The sequence below is a fragment of the Lynx canadensis genome, chromosome B4 (assembly GCF_007474595.2).
Source record: "Lynx canadensis isolate LIC74 chromosome B4, mLynCan4.pri.v2, whole genome shotgun sequence".
Taxonomy (NCBI): domain Eukaryota; kingdom Metazoa; phylum Chordata; class Mammalia; order Carnivora; family Felidae; genus Lynx; species Lynx canadensis.
Genome location: NC_044309.1, coordinates 95,156,590 through 95,180,985, shown reverse-complemented (window position 1 = coordinate 95,180,985; position 24,396 = coordinate 95,156,590). Strand labels below are relative to the sequence as shown.

The 24,396-nt window shown below is 38.6% G+C and overlaps 1 protein-coding gene across 2 annotated transcripts in view; it reads left to right on the top strand.

Moving 5' to 3' along the window:
* Positions 1-13,769: 13,769 nt before the first annotated feature.
* TSPAN8 (tetraspanin 8) overlaps positions 13,770-24,396 on the top strand; it is a 43,635-nt gene continuing 33,008 nt past the window's right edge. The window contains exon 1 of one of the 2 annotated variants that reach the window (XM_030323230.1): positions 13,770-14,191. In XM_030323230.1, the coding sequence (XP_030179090.1) occupies positions 14,132-14,191 (60 nt within the window). In that variant the 5' untranslated portion in view covers positions 13,770-14,131. The remainder of the gene's footprint in view (positions 14,192-24,396) is intronic. The other variant, XM_030323229.1, reaches the window with a different exon arrangement.

Below are 24,396 nucleotides of genomic sequence, written 5' to 3'. Positions count from 1 at the left end.
CTGACAGCTCAGAGCCTGGAGCCCGCTTCAGATTCTGTGTCTCCCTCTTTCTCTCTGCCCCTCCCCCACTCATGCTCACGTTTTCTCTCTCTCTCAAAAATAAATAAAATTTCAAAAAAAATTAAAAAATAGATATATGCATTCCTATGTTTGTTACAGCATTATTTACAATAGCCAAGATAAGGAAGCAACTTAAGTGTTCATCAGGAGATTAATGGATCATGAAGATGTGGTTATACACACACACACACACACACACACACACACACACACACAATGGAACATTACTCAGCCATAAAAAAGAATGAGATCTTGCCATTTTTGACAGACAACATGGATGAACCTAGAGGATATTATGCTAAGTAAAATACCAGGCAGAGAAAGACAAATACCATATAATTTCATTTATATGTGGAATCTAAAACAAAACAAAAAAACCCAAAAAACAAAAATGTAATCATAAATACAGAGAAGAAACTGGTGATTGCCAGAGGGGAAGGGATTTGGTGGGGGGGAGGGGTAGGTGAAAGAGGTGAAAGGGATTAAGAAGTATAAACTTCTAGTTATAAAATATATAGGGGCACCTGGGTGGCTCAGTCAGTTAAGTGGGTGACTTCAGCTCAGGTCATGATCTTGCTGTTCCTGAGTTTGAGCCCCACATCTGGCTCTGTGCTGATGCTCATAGCCTGGAGCCTGTTTCTGATTCTGTGTCTCCCTCTCTCTCTCTGCCCCTCCCCTGCTTGCTCTATGTCTCTCTCTCTCTCTCAAAAATAATAAACATTAAAAGAAATTTTTTTTGAAGAATAAAATATATAAATCAGGGGGATAAAAATTACAGCATATGGAATATAGTCAATAACATTGTAATAACATCATGTGGTGACAGATGGTAACTAGACTTCCGTGAATATAGCGTAATGTAGAGAGTTGTTGAATCACTATGTTGTACACCTGAAATTAATATAACACTGTATGTCAAGTATACTTCAATTAAAAAATAAAAAAAAGAAACTGCCATAGCCAACTCAACCTTTATTAATACCACCCTGATCAGTCAACAACCATCAACATCAAGGCAAGACCTTCCACCAGCAAAAAGATTTTGACTCATCGAAAGTTCAGATGATTGTTAGCATTTTTTGGCAATAATTTTTAAATTAAGGTATGCACATTGTTTTTTAGACATAATGCTATTGCACTTAATAGACTAAGGTATAGTGTAAGTATAACTTTTATATGCACTGGGAAACCAAAAAATTCATTTGACTTGCTTTATTGCAATATTCACTTTATTGCGGTGGTCTGGAGCCAAACCCACAATATCTCCAAGGTATGCCTGTATATAAATTCTGGCTATAAATTTGGGATTTCCACATTCCTTCCTCAGTTTTGATAATTTGCTAGAATGAGTCACAGAACTTAGGAAAGTGCTTTACTTACTATTATTGGTTTATTATAAAAAATACAAGTTTAGAACAGCCAAATGGAAAACCCATAGGAGAAGGTATGGGGGCAGTTGCTGTGTGCACAGCTTTCATGCCCTCGCTAGACATGCCACCCTCCCAGCACCTCAATGTGTTCACGGACTTGGAAGCTCTCTGAACACAATTGTTTAGGGATTTTTATGGAGCTTTCATTACTTAGGCAAGATTGATTAAATCAGTGGCCCTTGATGATTGAATTAACCTACCCTCCCTGGAAGCCAGGGGGTAGGGCTGAAAGTTGCAATTGCGCCTTGGTCTTCTGGCAACCAGCCACTATCCAGAAGTCCTTTAGGGACCCATGTTGCCAATTACCTCATTAGCATGCAGATGACATTATTATTCCTTCTGAGATTCCAGGGGTTTTAGGAGCTTGTGTGCCAGGAACCCAGGGGGAACAAAGGCCAAATATATTCCTTATTATGCCACAGGTATGTACTGTATGATTCCAAGTTTATGACATTCTGAAAAAGGCAAACTATGGAGACAATAACCAAACCAGTGGTTGCCAGGAGTGGAGGGAGAGAGGGATGAGTCAGTGAAGCACAGGGCATTTTTAGTGCAATGAAACTCTACTGTATGATGCTGTAATGGTGGGTGCCTGTAATGATACATTCGTCAATACCCATAGAAAGTACAACACCAAGAATGAACCCTAATGTGAACTATGGGCTTTAATTATTAATAATGTGTTAATGCTGGCCCCTCAGTTATAACAAATGTGCCCTACTGATGCAAGATGCTAAAGAGGAAGAAGCCCCCTGGTGGGGGGCAGGGGAGGGAGATTAGAGGAACTGTACACTCTGCTCGAGTTTTCTATAAACCTACAACTGCTCTATAAAAATAAAGTCTATTAATTAAAAAAAATAGTAAAGAGGAAGACGGTGATTGGGAGAGCAAATTCATTTAATTTGACAGTTTTGAGTTTGAGGTCCTGAGATATATAAAGATATCAGTAAGGCACATAAAGCAATTAAACAGTCAGAGGGTCAAAAGTGACCCATCAAGGAAGGCCAACAAAATACTGGGTAAAACAGCAACAAAACTGATAACAATAATTTATCCTGGTGGTGAGAATAGAGGGACCACCACATTCAGAATACAGCTTGTATCTGACTGATATACCTCTTGAAAGACATGCCATATCTAGGCCTCAAGCCTCCAGTAAGTTTGAGAGGAACTCGCCCTGTTGTCATCATTAACTTCTAGTTTTGGAAGAACTCATTTTCTTTTTCTTCCGGAGAGTAATCTAACATGTCCCAAATTGGTCTTTATTCTCTGAGAATACCATTGTAATCAAAGCATGGGCCAAAGTGGCCTTGTCCCACAGTAGATCCTCATAGAACATTGTTCTTTCATACATATCTGTCTGCTTGCATCATCTCCTGATATAATTAAGCCCCCTTTCCCTATCCTGAAAAATTTCCTAAGTATTTGATTGGTCCTTGATCACTGACTTCCCCTTTATGTATTTAGACTCTGTCTCTACCCAGCTGGCATAGAGCTTATACCTTTCTGGTTCCCCTCTGATATGACCCAAAGCAGATCTTAAATGCCATCTGCAAGCCTGTCTGCTGGCATCTGTCCAGTTATCTGTCTCCTCAGCTTTGAATTGAAACTCAAATTTAAATTGAAATTAAAAAATTTAATTTTCTGGATAGCTAATATATTTGCATAGTTCAAAAATCAAAAGAAAATAAAAGATATACCATGAGAAGTCTTGCCTCCACTCCCTATTCATTCCTTAACCTTAAGTTTCCTTGTTTATTTAGGTATTTTATAATTATGTATGTGTAACCAAGTCTGAGCTCGTTCTGCTCACCGTATGACAGGCTGATAAGTTGAGAGGCAAGATATTGGGGTAAGGAAAGCAACTTTATTTGGAAAGCCAGCAAATCGAGGAGATAGTGGACTATTGTCCCAAAGAAGTATCTCCCGTCAGTATGAAATTTGGGCTTCTTTTGTCAGTGAAAGGGAGAAGCAGGACGGGGTTGGATTCAAAAGGTGACTGACATCTGTAGGCATCTAAGGAAGGTCATGTAACTTCTTCATCCTTAGTTGATCTTTGCGTACGGCATCTGGTCATGTCATTCCTGTAAATCTTAAACATAGCATAGGTAGTTCTGTATGTACCTTTCTTATCTCCTTGGGTGAAGTAGGTTTGGGGTAAAGAGTGGTATTTGCAAATGTTAGCTGTAACATGCCAATGTGCAGGGTTAAACAGAACTTTCTAAGCTATACATCATAGCAACAAAGGAAATAGAAGCAATATGGAGTCAGACATGCTAAGTTTCTCCCTGTTACATGTATATTTCTGTAAGTTGCCTAAGAAGGTTGTTCTTTCTGGAACATGGTATGATATAGCTATTAAAATTCTGACCATTAGTTTTCCTTAATTTCCCATTTAATACTGTTAATATTTGATCGGATTTATTAATTCTGTTGATAAGTAATGTTTCTTTCTTATTAATATCTATTGTGTAAGTTACGATTCTTAGTTACCAAAGCATTTGAGAGGAAATTTACCTAAGAACTTATAAGAATTTAGTATCCAAGAAACTCTATATTTCTATTTTTCCTGTTATATATTGCAGTTTACTAACCTGTGATCTGCATTTATGATTTCCTACAGACTTTTATAGAATGAAGGAAGAGTTTAATTCTACATGGTACAACATCATAATTTTAATGGTACATATGTTAAGAAACCCTCCAATTTAATTTACGTGGGAACGTATTTCCACATCCCTCTGAAATTCCCAGTGAGTGCTCCCCTTTACAGTGAAACTTGAAATAATTGTCTAAAGTAAATGATTTTACTTTCATACTTCTCATTCCTTCTTCAACCCTTTCTAATTGGACTCTGTCTTTACTATGTGATTAAGACTAGTCTTCTCTCAAAGGCAGCAGTAATCTCCATGCTGCCCAAACCAGTGGTGATCGGGAGTGCTCATATTTCCAGACCTCTTGACATCTGCCCTATCTCTCCATAAGACACTTTCCTTTTCTCGCTTCCTGGATACCACTCTGCTAGTTTTCCTCTTGCATCACTTGTAACTGCTTTTTAGTCTGATGTACTTACTCCTTTGTTAAACTTTAAATATTGGTATGCAGCAGGAATTGGGCCAGGGTTCTCATGTTTTATCTATGTATGGCTTCTCCTTAGATCATCTTATCCAGTACTTTGGCTTTAAATATCTCCCATGTGGCAAAGATGCCCAGGTTTATATTGGGCTCTGACTTTCTCCCAGAATTCCAGATTCATATAGTCAGCTGCCTACCTGACGTCTGCACATGGATGTCTAATAGGCATCTCAAATCTGAGACGTTCAAAACAGAACTTCTCCCCCAGTTGTCTCCATCTTTGTGGCATCACTATCCACCAAGTTATTCACATTAAAATCTTGCCATCCATGTTCCTCCCTTTCTCTCCCCTCTCTCTCAATGTTCATCTCACCTCTAAAGTCTTGAATCCAATCACTTCTCTTCCTCTACAGTGCTGTCACCCTAGACCAGCCACCAGCATCTTCTGCCTGGATCACTGCATCATGTCACTGCAACTGCTTGAAACCTGCTGTATTAATTTGCTAGGGCTGCTGTTACACATTACCACAGACAGGGTGACCTAAATAACAGAAATTAATCTTCTTGCAATTTTGGGTGTTAGAAGTCTGAGATCAAGGTGTCAGCAGGGTTGATTTCTTCTGTGGGCTCCCTCCTTGGCTTGTAGGAGGCTGTCTTCTCTTTGTGTCTTGACATAATCATTCCTCTGTGTATGTCTGTGTCCTAATTTCCTCTTATTATAAGGACATTAATCATATTGGTTGAAGGCCCATCTTAATGACTTCATTTTACTTTAATTGTCTCTTTAAAGACTTTGTGTCCAAATATAGCCATATCTTGTTTGTTTGTTTGTTTGTTTATTATTTTGAGATAAAAACTTAACATGAGATCTATTAACAGATTTTAAGTGTCCAATAAGTTATTATTGCATATAGGCCCAATATTGTAAAACTGAAACTTGATGCCTCCTGATAAATAACTCCCCATTTTGCCCTCCTGCAGTCCCCAGCATTTTGGTCTCTGATTTTTATGAATTTGATTATTTTAGGTACTTCATTTAAGTGGAATCCTGTAGTACTTGCTTATCTTTCTGTGTGTGGCTTAGCTCACTTAGCATAATGTCCTCAAAGTCCATCCCTGTTGTCACATAGTGCACAATTTCCTGTTTTTAAAGCTGAATATTATTTCATTTTATGTTTGTATCTCATTTTCTTTATTTATTCATATGCTGATCACAATTTAGGTTGTTTCCTCATCCTAGCTAATGTGAATAGTGCTGCATTGGACATGTAGTACAAATATATCAGTGAAAACCTGACTTCAATTCATTTGGATATATGCCCAGAAGTGGGATGGTTGGATGATACAGTAGTTCTATTTTTATTTAGTTGAAGAACCCCCATACAGTTTTCTATAGTGGCTGTACCATTTGCATTCCCACTAATAGTATGCAAGAGTTTTATTTTCTGCACATCCTCACCAAAATTTGTTAAGTTCTTGGATTTTTTTTTTTTTTTGATGATAACTGTCCTAACAGGTGTTGGGTGATATCTCATTGTGGTTTTGATTTGCATTTCCCTTATGGTTAGTGACTAAGCATTTTTTCATATACCCATTGGTCATTTGTATGTCTTCTTTGGAAAAATTTCTACTCAAGTCCTTAGCACATTTTAAAATTGGGTCTAAGCTCCAACACTGGTAGGTCAGTTTATTGGGGAGGCCCCTCAAAAAAGAGTACTGGATAGGCAAACCAACCTCTACTTTACCTGGGAAAAGCCGGGAGCTGGGAGATCTCCTTCTGACCATGTGACATGGCACCGGGGGAAGCAACTCCAGGAAGAAAGTGTCCTGAATCTCCTTACTGACATCAATAAATCTGCTTTTGTGATTGCCCAGCATTCAAGAGCCTTTCACTTAATTTCTAGATTTCCCATAAAGAGCATTTGTTCATGAATTGTTGCTTAATTGGTCTGTTTGTGGGCAGAAGGATGGTCCAGGGCCTCCTACCCCAGCATATTTCTGATCTTGCTAATATAGTCACATTCTGAGTTATTAGGGATTAGGACTTTAGCATGAATTTTGGGGAGCACGATTCTGTCCATAACACCTACCCTACATTTCTAATAACACTTAAATATATCCACTCTCTTTTCCCTATCTTACACCTCTCTATAGGACCTGACCTGAATCTGCTTCTGATTTCATCTCAGACCTTGCCCCCGGTAACTCATTATGTTACATACACATCAGCCTTTTTCCTCCAGCATTCCATGTTTGTGCTCACCCTAGGGTCTTTGTACTATCTGTTGCCTTTGTGTGGAATTTTCTGACCATACATCTTAACGTGGCTTGTGCCTTTGTCTCATGCAAGACTCTGTTTCTTTGTTTACAGTGTATTCATTTTTAATAATAAGGGTATCACTTGAGAGCTTACTTTGCATAAGGCATTGTGCTAAACATTTATATGTTCTATTTGATAGAAACAACATGCATAGTGGTTGAAAATTTCATAGTTTGGAGCTAGACTGCCTGGGTTCACATCCAGGCTTTGTTACAAACTATGGGAATCCGGGAAAGTTATTTAACTTTTCTCTGCCTCAATTATTTTCCCCTCACGGAGACCATTTATCTTTATTCCAAACAATTTGAACATACAGAAAAGTTACAAGACTGATACAAAGAATCCCCATGTTTCCCTGCCAAGAGATCCCAGTCATGTTGATTAATTTCACCAGTAACAACTTTTTTATAGCAAAGGCTCTAATTCAGGATCACATTTCCCCCAAGTTACTGTGTCTCTCACCAGCCTCTTTGAATATGGAATAAGTCCTCAGTCTTTCCTAACTTTCCTTGTCTGAGCATTTAAATGATTTAGGCCAGTTATCTCATAGAATGCCCTTGATTTGGGCTTGTTTTATGCTTCCTCATGATTTGACCCAAGTCAGGACTCAGTTTGAATGTCAAGTTTTCAGGGTTACATCTAATGTAAAGTATTTGCCTCAGTTACTTTGCAACACGAGATCCTGCCATTTTTCTCTTCTTAGTGTTTTCTTGCATATTTATTTGTATTTTTGTTTGTGTGTGTGTGTGTGTGTGTGTGTGTGTGTCAAGTTGGTGGAATATGAAGTTCATAAGGACATTGTGGACTTTAATTTTCTTTTGCAGTGTTACATCCTAGCACATGTGGTGATTCTATCTGCTAGTCACTGTGGTAGGCAGTAGGAATATAATGGGGAACACAAACAGGTGCTCTTTGTTATTCTTAAAAAATAAGTTAGAAAATATAGTTAGATAACTTGCTATTTAGACATTCGGTCAATGCATATACTATGTTCTGAACCCAAGGGATATGTTATTCTGTGAACAACACAGAAAGTGCTCCTGATCCCCTGAAATTTACATTCGAGAAAGGAAGCAGACAATAATATGAATAAATAAATATGTAATGGTGTGAGTGGAGAGGATGAACCATCTAGCTCTTATAGATGAAGAGGATTCCAGAAAGAGGAGGAAATGGGAAGGCCCTGAGTCGGGAATATACTTGGCAAGTCCAAGGATCAACAAGGAGTCTGCTGTGGCTGGAGCAGCATGAGTGAGGGAGAAAGTGGGAGGAAATGGGGTCAGTGAGGCAGCCAAGGGCCCATCTTGTGTGGCTTTGGATTTGATTCTAATTGTGATGGGAATCCATTAGAGCGCTCAAAGCATGGGAGTGACATAATCCTTTACTGCACAGAGAATTGCTTTATGAACTATTTCCTTTTCAGAGAGCTCCTTAGGGGATTGGCTGAGAATCTGTGATTCTCAAGAAACTTGAAATTTCTGGCTATTTCTTATAAATCAGGCCCTGAACTGGTAGCTAGAAATCCTGGAATGTGTTCCCAGATTTGCACATTCCTTTTTGAGGGACCTTGGCTAGGCCAATCTTCCTGGCTTAACAGCACCTCTTCACACTCATGGATTCAAGAAACCATGAAGAGTGAATAGGAAACAGCAGAGCACTTACGGGAATTTTCTGGCTATCTGAAGCCTCAAGTATGAATATGGTATAAATAAATTAGTATGCAGAAAGAGTCTGGACCTATTCCACAATTAGAAAAAAATCAGTAAGTTCTCTTTTGGAATATTTTCTTAAGGTTTAATGATTAGTGTAGGCTAAATGAGAGGTCAACTTGATTCTGTAGAAGCAAAAACAATTCCTCGGCTTTGTTTTACCCATAGACACTTTAATGACCCCAAGAGTATCTTATTTAAAATTTTTTTGACTTCCTCACATGATTCGCCTACGGATGAAGCATTTTCTGAATAAATCAATGTGCTGATAATAAAATAATTACTGGGAAGAGTTAGGGAAGGATACTTTAATACCTGAATATAAATGAAAAATGGAACTAGAAGAGAATTCTGGGAGAAATGGTGTATTCCATTTCTGGAAATAGTGCATTTAGATATTATATTCCTAAATATGTATCATTTTATTTGATATGGATTGAGATTGGGGTGATCCATTTAAACAGTATGATAGTGAAGAAAATGCAGCCAGGCACGGTCGTTGTGGGAACGATGGTTTAGGTGTTTATCCACAGGTTTTCTGGTTTTCTCAGTTTTGCTTTCTCACGGTAAGGGAAAATCAAGTCTTTCAAGTGCTCAGGGAAAATATAAATAGGACTCTCTGTAGTTTTAAAAAAAATTCAAAACAGAGTCTGAGTTGTTTTCTACCTGGGCTTAATTTGGGATATATTTGGTGCTTCTTATAAAGGTGTGAAATGGAAGTTTGGGATTTCCTCATAAATGACCTTTTACAGCGACTTTCTGTTATTTTATTTTCTCCTGGGAACTAGAATAGCCATGCAATACATTCCCACTGTGTGAGGTTGAATAAACCTTTCTAATTTAGAATCAGTCACTTGTGAGATCCTAATTAGCATTATGAGTAAAACGTCTATGTTTATTTCTGACCAGTCATGGGATACGCCTGTGTTAAATTCAGTGTAACGTTTTGTTGGCTCTTTCAGTTTGAGAAACTGGTGTCTGATATAAGCATGAAACATCCCCACCCGCGTATTTTTTCTTTTTCTTTTTTAAATTCTGTGTTGGTGGCCTCTGCTCATTTCCCTGCCTCTTAATCACTGTTACCTCAGAGCCTAATCATGCCTGGCAGCTAATGTGTACCTTTTGAACTGACCAAACAAAGGACTGATTCAGAGAGAACTCAGAGACAAGCAGGTTGGCATTTACACTTTAAACTTAAAAAGCAAACAGCCAGGCAAATTCAGCATGAAAATGGAGTATCCAATGATCCTGGGCTGGAGATGACAGAGCTCTGTTTTGTATTCTTCATTCTCCTGTTAAGTATTCTAGTCTGTATGTGGGCACACATCCTGATTTGGAGAGAAGGAAAATAGGATTGACCTCGGAGAGACCAACTAGTAAAATCTATAGGACTGGACCAAGAGGGCAATCATTTTTAAGTGAAGAATTTTAAAAATATGTAAAATGCAATTAAAATGTGATCTTGGAAGCAGGACTGAATTGTAATTATGGTCGAGTAAATGGATACCCAATGTTCACGTCCTCTTGCCTGGGGGTAGACTGTGATCGCAGAGAGGGCATGGACTGAACAGAGGACAGAGAAGGCATCTGGAGGAGGAGTTTGTGGTTTGTCACAGCAATGTTCACGGAGAGGCTGCTGCCTCTGCTGAGGGTGTCATTTGGTGGGTTTGGCTGTGGGATCCCTGAGATGGTGCTAGATTCATCAGCCTATCAAATCTTAGCAATGCATCCACCGACTCCTTTACTGAATTTCCCCTCCAAGAGACCACGTGTGTATGCTCTGGCTTCCGTGTTGCTTTCTGACAGGGAGTGGTTTTTCCGGTCAGCCACTGTCTTATGCTGGATGGCTTAATGGGTACATTTCTCACCATAAACTAAGAAATTGACATTCTGGCTCCTGTGAGATCATTGAAAGTGAATCTGTCCTAAGAAGCAGATCACTTCAGGAAAGGTTGGCAAAGCTGAGCTTCGGGAGCTGTCAAGCCAAGGACACGACCCTGGATCCCAACGAGCAACTGGGCCCTTTCTCATCTTACTGCAAAGCGTGAAGAGAGTATAAACACTATAGTGAGATCTAATAAGAATTCATGGGCATCTCTAATCCATCATGGTCAACACTGCATTTGTAATCACTGTACTATTTTGCCTCAATCTTCACTAATAAACACTTAAAAATGGATTTTGATGATCTAAGGTCTATTTTCTTATGCACGTTTTCATATTTTTCCTTTTGTAACCAATATGGTTAGTGACTTTATGTCTAGGTACAAATCATGACAATTTTCGAGCAAAAATATCTGTAAAAGAGGAAGAATATTCATTGGCTATCCATTGTTCATGAACACCATTTTGGTACTTTACAAAGACAATTCTAAGTCATTTATTTTTGAGCTGGAATTAACACCACAAATAGATATTGTTGTTTCAAAATTTCCTGCAATGGAAGGAGACAGATCATTCTCATACCAGATGCTTCCCATCCCCAGTGGGAATATGCAAGAGGTTTTTATGAGCTAGGCTCCATAAGCACACAGGATAGGAAGCATAGAGTATTATGTTCAAATGAAAACAGAAGAAAAATGTTGGTCTTGGGAATGTTGGAATTGGCCTAGAGGACAAGAGCCAGGCCTCTGCTCCTGTGAAAGGGATCATAAAACCTGTAAGTGAGCAACCTTTATTTTCCAAAACTAGGAAAAAAGTTTTTTTTTCAAAATGAGAAATGCTAAAGAGCATCAGAACTTTCTCTTCACTCTAATTATTTAGAATGCATGACCTCATGTCTTCATGCACTTACACACCCACACCTAAGTAGTCATAAGGAAGAGAAACTTCAACATCATTTCTCTCGCTAGTGCTATTAGCTTTTGAGGAAATTAATATTTACAATGCTATTAAAAAAACAATATAATATATAGTGACAGTGATGATGGGAAAATATATAACATAAATAGAATATAATCTTTTCTCTGGGAGGTGGGTAGAGGACAGCTTGCCCTGTGCTATCAGTGCCATTCTAAGAAATCTGAAATTTTTCCTGTGACAGGAAGCCATCCTTAGAATGTTTTTTTAAATGTTTATTTATTTTTGAGAGAGACAGAGAGAGAGAGAGAGAGACACGCTCGTGTATGCACATGCACACACACACACACACACACACACAGACACACAGTGTGAGTGGGGGAGGGGCAGAGATAGAGGGAGACGCAGAATCTGGAGCAGGTTCCAGGCTCTGAGCTGTCAGCACAAACCTGACATGGGGCTTGAACCCACACAGTGAGATTATGACCTGAGCCAAAGTCGGGTGCTCAACTGACTGAGCCACCCAGGAGCCCTTTAGAATGGTTTTTAACCAGGAAAATTACATAGTCAATAAGTATTCATGAAAAGAATTATGGGAAGGGAAAGAGAGAAAATTCTGGAGTATTAAGGCAGATAAGAGGGGGAAGAGACTGGCAGGAAAACTAATTAAGGTTCTAGTGGAATGGCCCATGTATGAGATGATAACAGGTTGAATAATGACAGTAGCTAAAGGAGAGATGGGGGAACCAGATTTGAAGTAAACTGAGGAGCTCCGTGAACTGTGGGGAGTGACTGGATACCAGGCAAGAAAAAAAGAGGACCACAAAGGGATTCCACAATATTTAGCTTGGGCAAGTTTTATGTGATCATAACATTTACCAGGATAGGAATTCAGAAGAATGAACTCCTCCATACAGATTTTGAATTGGACTGGGGATTCTTTTACAAAGAGTAATTTTTCTGTAAAACACATCCATTGATTTTTATGTTTCAGGGTTCCACAGTGATTTAACTAAGGATTATATTCTTTACAAGCAGATTTAAAAAAGTATATTCCAAACTGAAATTTGATAAGTACTCAATACATTCTTGTCAACAAAACAGCAGTTTTATCTATATATTTCTTTTGATTTTACCTCTAAATGATAATCATTTGTAGGACTTCAAATCCATTTGGTTTTTCAGTTCAATCAAAAACTCTTTCTTCTTTCAGCGATGGATATGCACTATATGCACTATTATCTCAGTAGAAGTAGGAGTGAAATTATTTCCATTTTCTAGAAGAAATAGCATAGAACACCAACAATTTTAATGATTATTTAAATATTAAGCCATTCTTTTTGAACTAATCCTAAATTTGGCCTTAGCACTAAACATTATTGGTGCTCATACATTAAAAATACATTTTGTTTATAGTCAGGGAGTGGAATTGTTTCAAAAGCATCTTTGTATGTTCGTGAAAAGTAGAAAAAATATTCTTCTAACTAATCCATTTTTTTTTACAAGCCCACACTTGCTTATTGTACAGAACTTAACAAAGATTTAAAGAGGTATTTCCCCCAACAGCATTTTGAAGTATGGGGTTCTTTCCTTTAGGGGGAAAAGAACTCCCTTTTAGATGCAGGATGTGAAAATTAGCATGACCCAAATTGTTTATACAAAAGCAGTCCACACCTCCCTGATTAGGTCAGAGAATTTTGCCTTTACCTGCAGCAGCTGCCTTCTATTAGCACTAGAAACAAACTGTACCATCTATGGTCGCTGAACTATGACCACCTTCACATTTTGAATTTTTTTTTTTTGTCCGAGAGGACCCAGAATCCAGAAACTGGGTTGGTGGAGAGGAGCTGTTGCTAGGTATAACTTATCAGAGAATGGGAAGTACAGTGCCTGCCTTAACAGTAAACTGAACTATCAAAATAGCTACACATTATAAAATGAACATAATGGGGCAGTCAGAGAATGACTCCTGAATTTTTTTTCTTTTCCACTGTAAGAAATAAAGATAAAAACCGTATGGTCTTATCATAGGCAGGGCAATCTCTTCTTCCTCACTTCCTCTATGAGTCATTCATAGCAGCTCCGTGGACTTGTTTTGAGTTTAGTTTAGAGGCTTTGCAAGGTGGTACCTGTAATGGTTGTTCCCACTATTCTGGGGTTAAGAATGAAAGGTGGCTACGTGTAAGCCTTCAGATTTTGCAGATTTCTCAATGTATTTTATTGCACCCGGAAGAAATTGTGCATTGTTGAGAAAATACAATGCAAAAACGAGTTGAGACACAATGCCCCTTTATCTGTCAGCAAAACCAGTCTTACTTCTCTAAAGTGGAAATAGAGAGCAGGGAAGTTGTGAGTTCTGAAATCCAACAACCAAGTATCGCTGTGCCACTCTCTCCCCGACCCAGCGCCACTCCTTAACTTGATATCTGTTTACTTTAGAGGAGGCAGTTTTGGAGAAAGGATCATAAATATCCTGGCCCAGTGCCCCAGGAGCCATGACAAGCAAAAGAACATACTCGCCTAGAGATAGCCCTTGTGATATTTAAATGTGTGGGTTAATTTTTTATCCACTTTAATAACTGGATTATTCCCCTCCACCCCTCCTTTGCTTTCTATTTCTGCTCGGAAGCCGTGGGCACAGAAATCTCTGCAGGCAGATTACTCCTGAGCATATTGCAGGACAATCCTATAACCAACAGATACATTTGCAGCATCTGGATTCCTGATCTTTCTTCGACATGGCAGGTGTGAGTGGCTGTTTAAAATATTCTATGTTTATCTTCAACTTCTTGTTCTGGGTAAGTGTTTTCTTTTTTTTCCTAATTATCAATTTTATGCAAGAAAGGGGATCTTGATATCAATAGCACAAATAAGAACAGACTCTGCACTAGAGAAATAGGAGGAGGAAGAAAATGTATTTTCCATTTACTTGTTTGGATTTGTTTGTTCTTTCTTTGGTTACTTCAGTAATTCAAAATGAGCCAGTGACTCAAGAAAGTAGACTTCAGGATCTGCGAGGGTAAACATTTCATAAATGTTTTGATATTGTTGCAAAACAATCACAGGAGAAAAAATACCCTTTAATTAAAGGACAACTATTCTTAGTTGTATATCATATAGGCCTCCCTAGTTTTAAGGACCTTGTGGGAAAAATTTGGTCTGATTCCACCAGAACCCAGCCCCTGAATTCTAATCTTTACATCTGGGTCTGAAACAGGTGAGTGGTGGGTTGTCAGATGATAGACATGAGGAAGGGATCGTTTTCAGAGACCCAAAGAAGAAACAGTGAGTCATAAAATAACTTGAGAGGGAAACAATAAAATTGTTTAATCAAGGAAAAATTAAACTTTCATCATGGAAAAAATAAAAATTAAACTTACTAGGTTTATATCAACCACTGAAAGTCAGTATTTTGATTTTGATGTGTCATCACCCCACCTTTTAATCAACAGCGTTGGTATTTTAGCAGGTTCTTAGGTGGTTTTTTTTTTTTTTGAAAGCTTATTGACATAAGACAGCAAATAAGTTGGTAAGTAGCATCAAATGTTAAAAAATGGAAAAATAAGATCTGGAAGGCAAAAGGTAAAAGGCAGGCTGGGATGTTGGAAAATTGCCATTATCACTTTTAGTATATATGGTACAGTTAAAGATTGTTCAGAAGTAAATCATTAAAAATAGCCCAAAGTTCTTAAATGAAGAAGTCATTTTGTATACTGAATTAAAAAATGGCTTATGCGATGTAAGCAGGAGAGAATTCTGGTTTTGTTTTTTACCTGGTTACCTTTGGTAAACAGGCAGCTGGTATCAATGTTGGTAAATTTCTGTCCAATTAAAATAATGATGTACCTAATTAATCTCAATTGCAGGAATACAGTCTTATTGTCCAAAATTACTTTCATTCAATGTCAGTAGCCCTAATGACTACAGATGAAATATTGATGAAGTAAGCAAATGAGGATATAAATAAATAAAATAAAATAAAGAAGAAAATTTGTCTTTTACTTCCTCTTTTCCCTAGGAAAAATGGGCTGCTTTTGCAAATATTAAATGTAGGTCATGAATATATACCAGTTTTTTAAAGTTACTCCAGATTAATTTCTTCCCTTGAAATATTTAAAATTGCTTAAAGTTTGAGAGTAGAATATAAACAAAGGAATGTCTCTGTACTTTTGATTGGCTTTGTTTGTAGCTTTTTGTTATGGAGAATTTTGAACATTCACAGAACAGAAAAGGATAATCAACCCATCACCCAGCCCCAACAGCCAGGACATCATGGCAATCCTTCCGGGTGCTCTCATCCACTTTCTCCACCCTATGTAAATTGAAGCAAATCCTAGATATTTCACCTATAAATATTTTAATATATATCTCTAAAAGAGAAATAATTCTTTAAAAAATATAACCACAATGTTAAAATTTAATAAGGATTTCTTAATCGATTATCAAATATCCACCTAGGGTTTAAATTTTTAATTGCTTCATACATATTCTTCTTTAAATCAGAATCTAAATAAGGTTCAGACATTGTGATTGGTTGATATATCCTTTATGTCCATTTTCATCTTTAGGTTCCCCTTCTGTCTTCATCTTTTTCTCCCCACCTTGAAATTTTATGAATCGGTGTCATTGTTTGTGTTATCACATTACCCACGGGCTGGAGTTTGCTATTTACATATCCATGGTATAGTTTATCATGTTCCCCTGTCCTCCATATCATCTCCAATCTAGTGATGGCATTTGTCACCTTGAAAAGATTCAGGTTGCTATTTGGATAGGAGCACAACTACTTTATAAGTGACGTTGTGTTCTTTCTTCACACACTCTCTGACCATGTCACATTTTGTGATGTAGTTGCCACTGATGCTGGAGAACCTAAGAATCAGTCCATTAAGAGTTCCAAACTGGTGATACTCTGTGCTCGCTTCGGCAGCACATATACAAACTGGTGATACTCTATGTCTATCACCTTTTCTTCATTTATCAGCTGGAATATTTTCAATAAAGAGAAACTTGGCATTTACTGATTGGTTACCAGTAGTATCCAGTTTTTATTAAAAAAAAAAAGGCAGCATAAAGGCTTCTTACTCTTCACTTAACAAAATGATGAGTTAATTTGCAGGATCATACAACAGTAATAAGCAAGTATTTCTGTAAGTAGCCTTATGATATGGTAGATTTAAACTCTATCACCATTCTTATCTTTGTTGATGTGCAATTTGTTTTACCTTTGATCACTGGGGAGTATTTTCAGTGAGACCTTTTGACATGATCTCAACAACATAACTTCTTCCCCATTTGGTATGAAAAGATGTTCCAGGCTTACTTCACTAGTTCCTGCAATATACCTGGAATCAGTTTTGTTTTTTTTAAATTTTTTTAAGGTTTCTTTATTTCTGAAAGAGAGACAGAGTGTGAGCAGGGGAGGGGCAGAGAGAGAGGGAGACACAAAATCTGAAACAGGCTCCAGGCTCTGAGCTGTCAGCACAGAGCCCGACGCGGGGCTCGAACTCATGGACCGTGAGATCATGACCCGAGCCGAAGTCGGCCGCTTAACCGACTGAGCCACCCAGGCGCCCCTGGAATCAGTTTTTTTCTTCAAGAAGTCCTCATATTTGTTTTTAAGAAACTATGACCATTGTCTTTTTATGGTACACAACGTACATGGGCCATTTAAACAACCAAAATGTGAAAGTGCTAATAAATGCATGGCTCCTATTTTAATAAGATGTTCCTTAATAAGATGTTCTAAAGTGCCTAAACTGGTGGAAATCTTCAAATCATGAAATCATCAAAATATATTTGTTGCATAAAAACAGCATATACATTGCCGGTTGCTATTATGAATACATCAGAGGTCAATGTTTCATTAAATAGCTAATTGGGAATTTGAAATAGATCTGAATTTTAAACTGAAATGATAAAGGCACATTAGGAAAGGGCATGCTATATGTTTAGGATTATATATGTAAGTTAGAGATCTGTACCATGCTGAACCTAGATATTGTCACTGCTTTCCTGGGGACCTCTGATTATTTTATGGTTGCTATTGTCTCTTTGTTTTCTGATAATGAATACAAAGTCATTCTGATGCATTATATTTCAGTTAGACATTTCTAATTTCGCTGGGGTAAAAGGCCTTGTTCTTTCCATCAACATATTGGTATGACCTACAATCTCTATATGACATATCTTGAAATGTAGTCTTTGAATGAGAACAATGGTGGTAAAGACCAATGATAACTTCTCAGCCAACAGGTGACATCAATATTCTCATTCAAAATCTAGACATCAGGAGTCTCTGAGGTTAGGGAATCACTGCTATTTCTATTCTCCCCTCTATCCCACAGCCCAAAGTTCTCAGTTAGGATTTTATGACTCTTCATAGGAAATTAGCGATTTGTCACATTCCTAATGTTTACTTAAGTAAAAATTTTAATGGTCCCACTGATGTGGTTTTCTTATAGATATCCATGGCTTTATGTTTTCAAATGCATTCTTTCTGGTATAACTTGCAAAACTAAGCTTTTGCAAAGTAGGGCCAGATGTTGAAATATCTCTGAGATATGCATATGGTCGTGTAAGCTAAACATACCAGTTTCTTTTGTGAGAGAACTTGAGATATGTCACATAAATAGGCAGCAATTTTCATTTGTCAGAATTAGCATTTGAAGAAGAACACGTGGAAGCAGAAATCATTCTTAATCACTGATGCTAGCATTTGATGTAAGTTACAGTGAATGGAAGGTGCCGTAGAGAATGGATAAATTCCAGGTTCAAAGTCTATTTCTCCAAGTCTTGTGTGTGAACAGATGAGACGCCCAAATTTTCTTGTGCTCCTCTCAGATATCTGAGAGGGAATATGGTAGATGCTGGGGCATATGGTAGTTGCTCGGATATGGTAGTTGTCCAGATAAACACGGGACACAGCCGTTAGCCCAGGGATGCAGTGGAACTCCTGCCAGAAGTAGAGAGCTATAGAGAGGCCAGCCCTGTGTGCAGGAAAGCAGAGTGAAGCCACATTACCAATCCCAAATGAGGTAAGGGGAGAAGGAGAAGCCAGGTTGTAAAAACCAAATGTATCAGCAACTGCAGGAAGCCAGTGTGTGAAGCAGTGTGAAGAGAGCAGAAGGAAGTCAGAACTTGGAGAGAGTCCAGGAACCAGAATTTTGATATTCCTCATTGTATTTTATGTGGTGCCTGGGTCTCTTGGCTGGCTGTGCTGAGAGCAATGAAGAGAGTTAAGGCAGACATAACTGAGATAGGGGAACCTTAAAAAATCAGGCCCAGGGGCCCCTGGGTGGCTCAGTTACTTGAGCTTCTGACTCTTGATTTCAGCTCAGGTCATGATCTCAGGGTCATGGGATTGAGCCCCATGTTGGACTCTGTGCTGAATGTGGAGCCTGCTTAGTACTCTCTCTCTCCTGTCTATGCCTCTCTCCGCTTATGCCTCTCTCCCTCACTCCTGTGCTCTCTCTCTCTCCCAAAAAACAAAGAAAGAAAGAAAGAAAGAAAGAAAGAAAGAAAGAAAGAAAGAAAGAAAGAATCAAGCCCAATTATATTACATCCTGTCAGTTGTTGAAATCTCCCATGATAAAGACTTGACTGTGGCTAGAATGTGTGAACTTTTTATATACAGTGGCTTTCTGACACTGTGCCATCAGTGTAGAATTACAACAATGACAGAAGCCCAGTGTAGAATTACAACATGGAAGCCCAGTGGTTGAGAGTTCAGACTGAACCTCAGCTCCTTCATCACTAGCTGTGTGACCTAGGGGAAATTAGTTAATTTCTCTGTGCTTTAAAGTTCTTCATCTTTAAAACTGGGGATCATAGTAGTATCTACTTCATGGCGTTGCTGGGAAAGTCGTTGATTGAGTTAATGCATAGGAAAGAACTCAGAACAACGCAAAAGAAATGTTCAAGAAATGGACATTTCGACCAACGTTGTATAGACATTTTTATGAGACAAAAATATGAAAGTACTCTGTGTAGTGATAAATCAATTCCAATGTTGGAATTTGAAACAGAGGAGGAAATAAGATGGCGAGAATTATGATGAAGGCAGAAATTCTTCTGTTACAAATTAGGGGAAATGGAAAGAAAGCATATTTTGGTAAGCCGACTTGAGATGCAAATCCTGAATTCACTCTATATTGCTCTGTGGCCTGGAACATGTCCCTTAACTTTTCTGTGCCCCAGTCTCTGTATTTGTAAAATGAGGATGATAATTTTATCCAGCAGAGTTAATTGTGAAGATTAAATAAGATACTTTCTGAAAGCCTATAACCAAGGACTGTCATGCAATAATAGTTCAATTAATGCAATTTTCCTCAATTCCAACCATTATATTGCTTTTTCATTTTAAGTATTAGAATCTGGTATGGTAACATTTTATACCTAATTGGCTTTTAAAACTTAAATATTATTTTAGCCCTACTCTGGTCCTCTTCTCGCCTCATGGGGCAAGGGATCTGCGGGGCTAGAGAACTATGCTCACTCTGAGCCTGGCCTCCACTTTGGGGATTTGGGACCCCAAATTTCCCTTCCCAAATGGCTCCAAACCTGTTTCCAGAGTCTGCACAGGCCCTTCTCCTGAAGCGATCAAGGGGGAGCCGTTTGGCAGAAGGGGAGCAGGTTGTAACAGAGCTGGCTTGCACTGAGGTAGCCACACTCATTCCTATCATGTCCCTCAGAGTTCAGGAGGGAACCGGAAGTGAGGGCCTGGGCGGGGCTGGCTCTCCCCAGGCCACCAGCTGCTGGTAGCAGATTCTGAGGAGTCAGAGAATTCTAAATCAAACCTCATCTTCCAGGTCATTAAGTGGGCACCCTTGTCAACAAGGTTGAAGCTAGGAAACATTTTATATATGTTTATTACTGTGAATTCTAACTTCTCAATATAGAGACCTGTGGTCTGTGGACTGTCTGTGATTTGCGTCCTTGCCCCCCGGGGGACCCTGCAAACGTATGTTCAGGTCTGCAGGTGTTACTGCCATGGCAGTTGTGCTTTTGACACAAAGCGATAAAAACATCCCTGAATCTGCATCTGTTTTATGATTCAGAAACATTCGGGTGCTAATCAAATGCTGAACATCTCTCTTTACCTATTTTGAAGTTATGTAAATTTTAGTGATTGTGTGCATTCATGCAGCAAAGATAACCCGAAGCACGTTCACCCAGACCCTACTTATGTCAGAAAGGAACGTGTTTGATTTCTTTCCCCCACATTTAGAGCTATTTGAAATTAGAATTTGCAGCAGTTGTACTGGGCATTTGGCTTACTTACTAGGTTTAGAAGATACCCATGAATGCGACTATAGAGACACTTTGCTGTGTACTTAATACTCATTGTTACAATAAATACCAGTCATTTGGGGCTGAAGATAGAAAAACCATGAAGGCAGAGCCTGCTAAGAATTGAAATTTTTAATTGACTCCACTGGTTCAGAGCAGAAAAGCAGTGTGTGAGTGGCAGGAGGCCATGTCAGTAAATCAGAGCTGCATTAGGCCATGGCTGTGGAGAGAACGTAGAGTGACCTCTCCTCCAACAGGAAATCCGAGAATTACCATGACCCACGTTGTTAGAGAGTGAGGCGAAGGGCAGACCCTACTCTCAACGAATAATATAGCAGACAAGGTCTCATCTTATTCAAGGATGAATAAAGGAAAATCTAGCCCAAGTCCCAGTAAAAGGACTGAGGAACAAGTGACAGGGAATGTCCCTCTGAAACCTTAGAGGACAAGCACACATCCCTGAAACACTCCAGCATCGTGGAAGAAGGATCCTGAAATCGGTCTCCACAATGCAATGCCAGAAAATAATAACTCCCTGTGAAACAGAGGAGAGAGACCATGAGAGAAAAAAAAAGTTAACCGGAAAAGCATAGAATGGGAAGAAAAGGAAAATGGATACAATAAAGAAATGGTTCATGTAAACCCGATATGCAATGGTAGAATTAAAATCCACTCCAGAAACTACATGAAATGGATACAGTGATACAGAATCCCAAATTGAGAAGCTCTCCCAGAGGAAAATCAGAAAGAGATAAATGAGGTGGAAGAAGACGGTAGAACAGAGAATGGAAAACCAAGACAATTTGTATTCCTGACGAAGAGGATACAATAAATGGAAAACAAATAATTTAATATAAAAAATTCACATAAGCAACAGTTGCACACTCTGCATTATCTTACCACGATGCAATGAAACTAGACTTTTAAATAAATGTTTAAGAGAAGAAGAAACTTGAAAATTAACAACTTTCCTAAAATGTTAGTACTGTCCTAAAATGTTAGGGCTGTTGGGATTCTCACCGCCTGTAATCATGGTGTCTAGTGTCCTGGGATTACCATAAAGACAAATCTTGTAGTTTTCCAGGCTATCCATTTGGGTGTGTTCTTATTCTTTCATAAACTTTTAGGAAGCTTTCCCCTAAGCTTATCTAAAATGTATCCATTCTGGACCAATAATGATGTAGCTCACAATCCATGCTTCCTCATAGCATAGTGCTATGCACTTCCCTCCATGTGCAACACTCTTCAAATACAATGTGATAAAATCCAAAGATAGAATTGAGGGGCATCTAGGTGGCTGAGTTGGTTGAGAGTCTGCCTCTTGGTTTCAGCTCAGGTCATGATCTCACGGTTGATGAGATCAAACCTTGTGTCAGGCTCCATGCTAACAGCACAGAGCCTGCTTGGGATTGTTTTCTCTCTCTCTCTCTGCCTTCCATCCCCCACCCCCAAATAAATAAATAAACTTTAAAAAAAGATAGACTTGAGAGGAAGGAGTAGGGATGATTGGCGGACACACTATCAGAGAAGAGGACAAATCAGCTTGTTCTATGCCATTTATCCTTGATCTAGATGGTGATTCCATTTTTCTTCCTGACACTTTGTAGTTTTCAGCTTCTTTCCTGTCTCAGTCTGCTTGGATTGCCAAAGCAAAATACCACAGGCTTGGTGGGTTAAACAACAGAAATTTATTTTCTCGCCATCTTGGAGGTTAGAAGTCCAAGATCAAGGTGCCAACCAATTTGATTTCTGGTGAGAGCTCTTTTCCTGGCTTGCAGATGGCTGCCTTCTTGCTGTGTCCTCGCATGGTTTTTCCTCCATGCATCAATGCAGAGAGAAAGTGAAAGACACAGAGACAGAGACACAGAAGTCTCTTCCTCTTGTTATGAGGTCACCAGTAATGTCAGATTAGAACCCCATTAAACGGTAATTAACCTCCTAAAGTCCTATCTCAAAATACAGTCAAACTGTAGGGTAGGGCTTTAATATGTAAATTTGGGGGGATATAATTCAGTCCATAGCATGCTCAAAAGCAAACATCAAAATTATTACCTATTTTTTTAGAATGCTGGCTCAGACAAAATGCAGCCTAATTCCATAAAAAGAAAGAGGTCTCATGAGAGCTGAGTAGCAACCACAATGATCTTCCTTCAAAGAGAAGCCAGAAGGTGGGCACTGGGGGGAAGGAGGCCTGTTCTGCCACGTCTACTTTGGGCTCAGAGGCCCAAAATATCTACTCATTTCCTTTACAACCTGATCAACAGAAAGTAGGACAGAGCTGGATACTTATTTCTTGATTTATACTCTCAGTTATTTAAACAACATAAGAAGGCTGGAGACAAACGCCCAAAACCAAACTGGAAAAAGGCTCAAAGAACCATTATGATAGCCAGTCTTTAACAACTGGGATAACATAGGTTAATATCAACCATGACTCTAGAATGATTATTCTTTTTTTTTTTTTTTTTAAAGTGTATTTATTTTTTGAGAGGGAGAGAGAGAGAGAGAATGGGGGAGGGGCAGAGAGAGAGGGAGACAGAGAATCCCGAGCAGCCTCTGCACTTCAGTGTAGAGCTGGACTTGGCACTCAACTTCACACACTGTGAGATCATGACCTGAGCTACCCAGGCGCCCCTGGAATGATTATTCTCTACAGAAAATCAATTTACTTTCAAAGTCAGTCAGCATAAAATTTAATAATTTTATATCTTTAAGACTAAGTTTTACATGCCAGTATCTTCAAAAAGATGAGAATGGCGTGTTCTCAACATTTGTTTCTTTTGTTTTTAAGAGGAAGTTTGAAGAAAAAAGAGAGAGGAATGGAAATGATAGTTTGCCCGACTTCAAGACTTCTAAGAAAATTGATCTAATTGTAAAGATTGAAATTGGGCAAAATACTCTTGACTCCTGAAATAATTGGATGTTCTTTCTTTAGGAAAAAAACCTTAATTTTGGGGGGGGGGGGTGCCTGGGTCGTTCAGTTGGTTAAGCATCCAACTTCAGCTCAGGTCATGATCTGACTGTTCAGTTCATGAGTTTGAGCCCTGTATTGGGCTCTGTGCTGACAGCTTGAAGCCTGGAGCCTGCTTCAGATTCTCTGTCTCCTTCTCTCTTTTTGCTCTTTCTCTTAGAAAAATAAAAATAAACATTAAAAAAATACTTAATTTTTTAGAGCAGTTTTAGGTTTACAGCCGAATGGAGAGGAAGGTACAAAAATTTCCCATATACCCTACCCTCACACATGCATAACCTAACTTGTTATTAGTGTCACTCACCAGAGCAGTAAACATCCGTTATAATTGATGAGCCGCCATTGACACATCATAACCATCCAAAGATCATAGTTTTCATTAGGGTTCTCTCTTGGTTTTATACACTCTATGAGTTTGAACAAATGTATAACGGCCTTGATATGTATCCATAATTATAATGTTTTATAGAGTATTTTTGTTGCCTTAAAAATCATCTGTGCTCTAGCTCTGCATTCTGTCCCCCCCCCCACCAGCAACCCCCAATCTTTTAACTGTCTCCATAGTTTTGCCTTTTTCAGAGAGTCATATAGTCCAAATCATGCAGTATGTAGCCTTTTCGGATTGGCTTCTTTTACCTAGTACTATGCTTTTAAGCTTCTTCCAGGTCTCTTCATGATGTGATAGCTTATATTGTTTAAGTCTGAATAATGCTTTCTTGTCTGGATGTACCACAGATTATT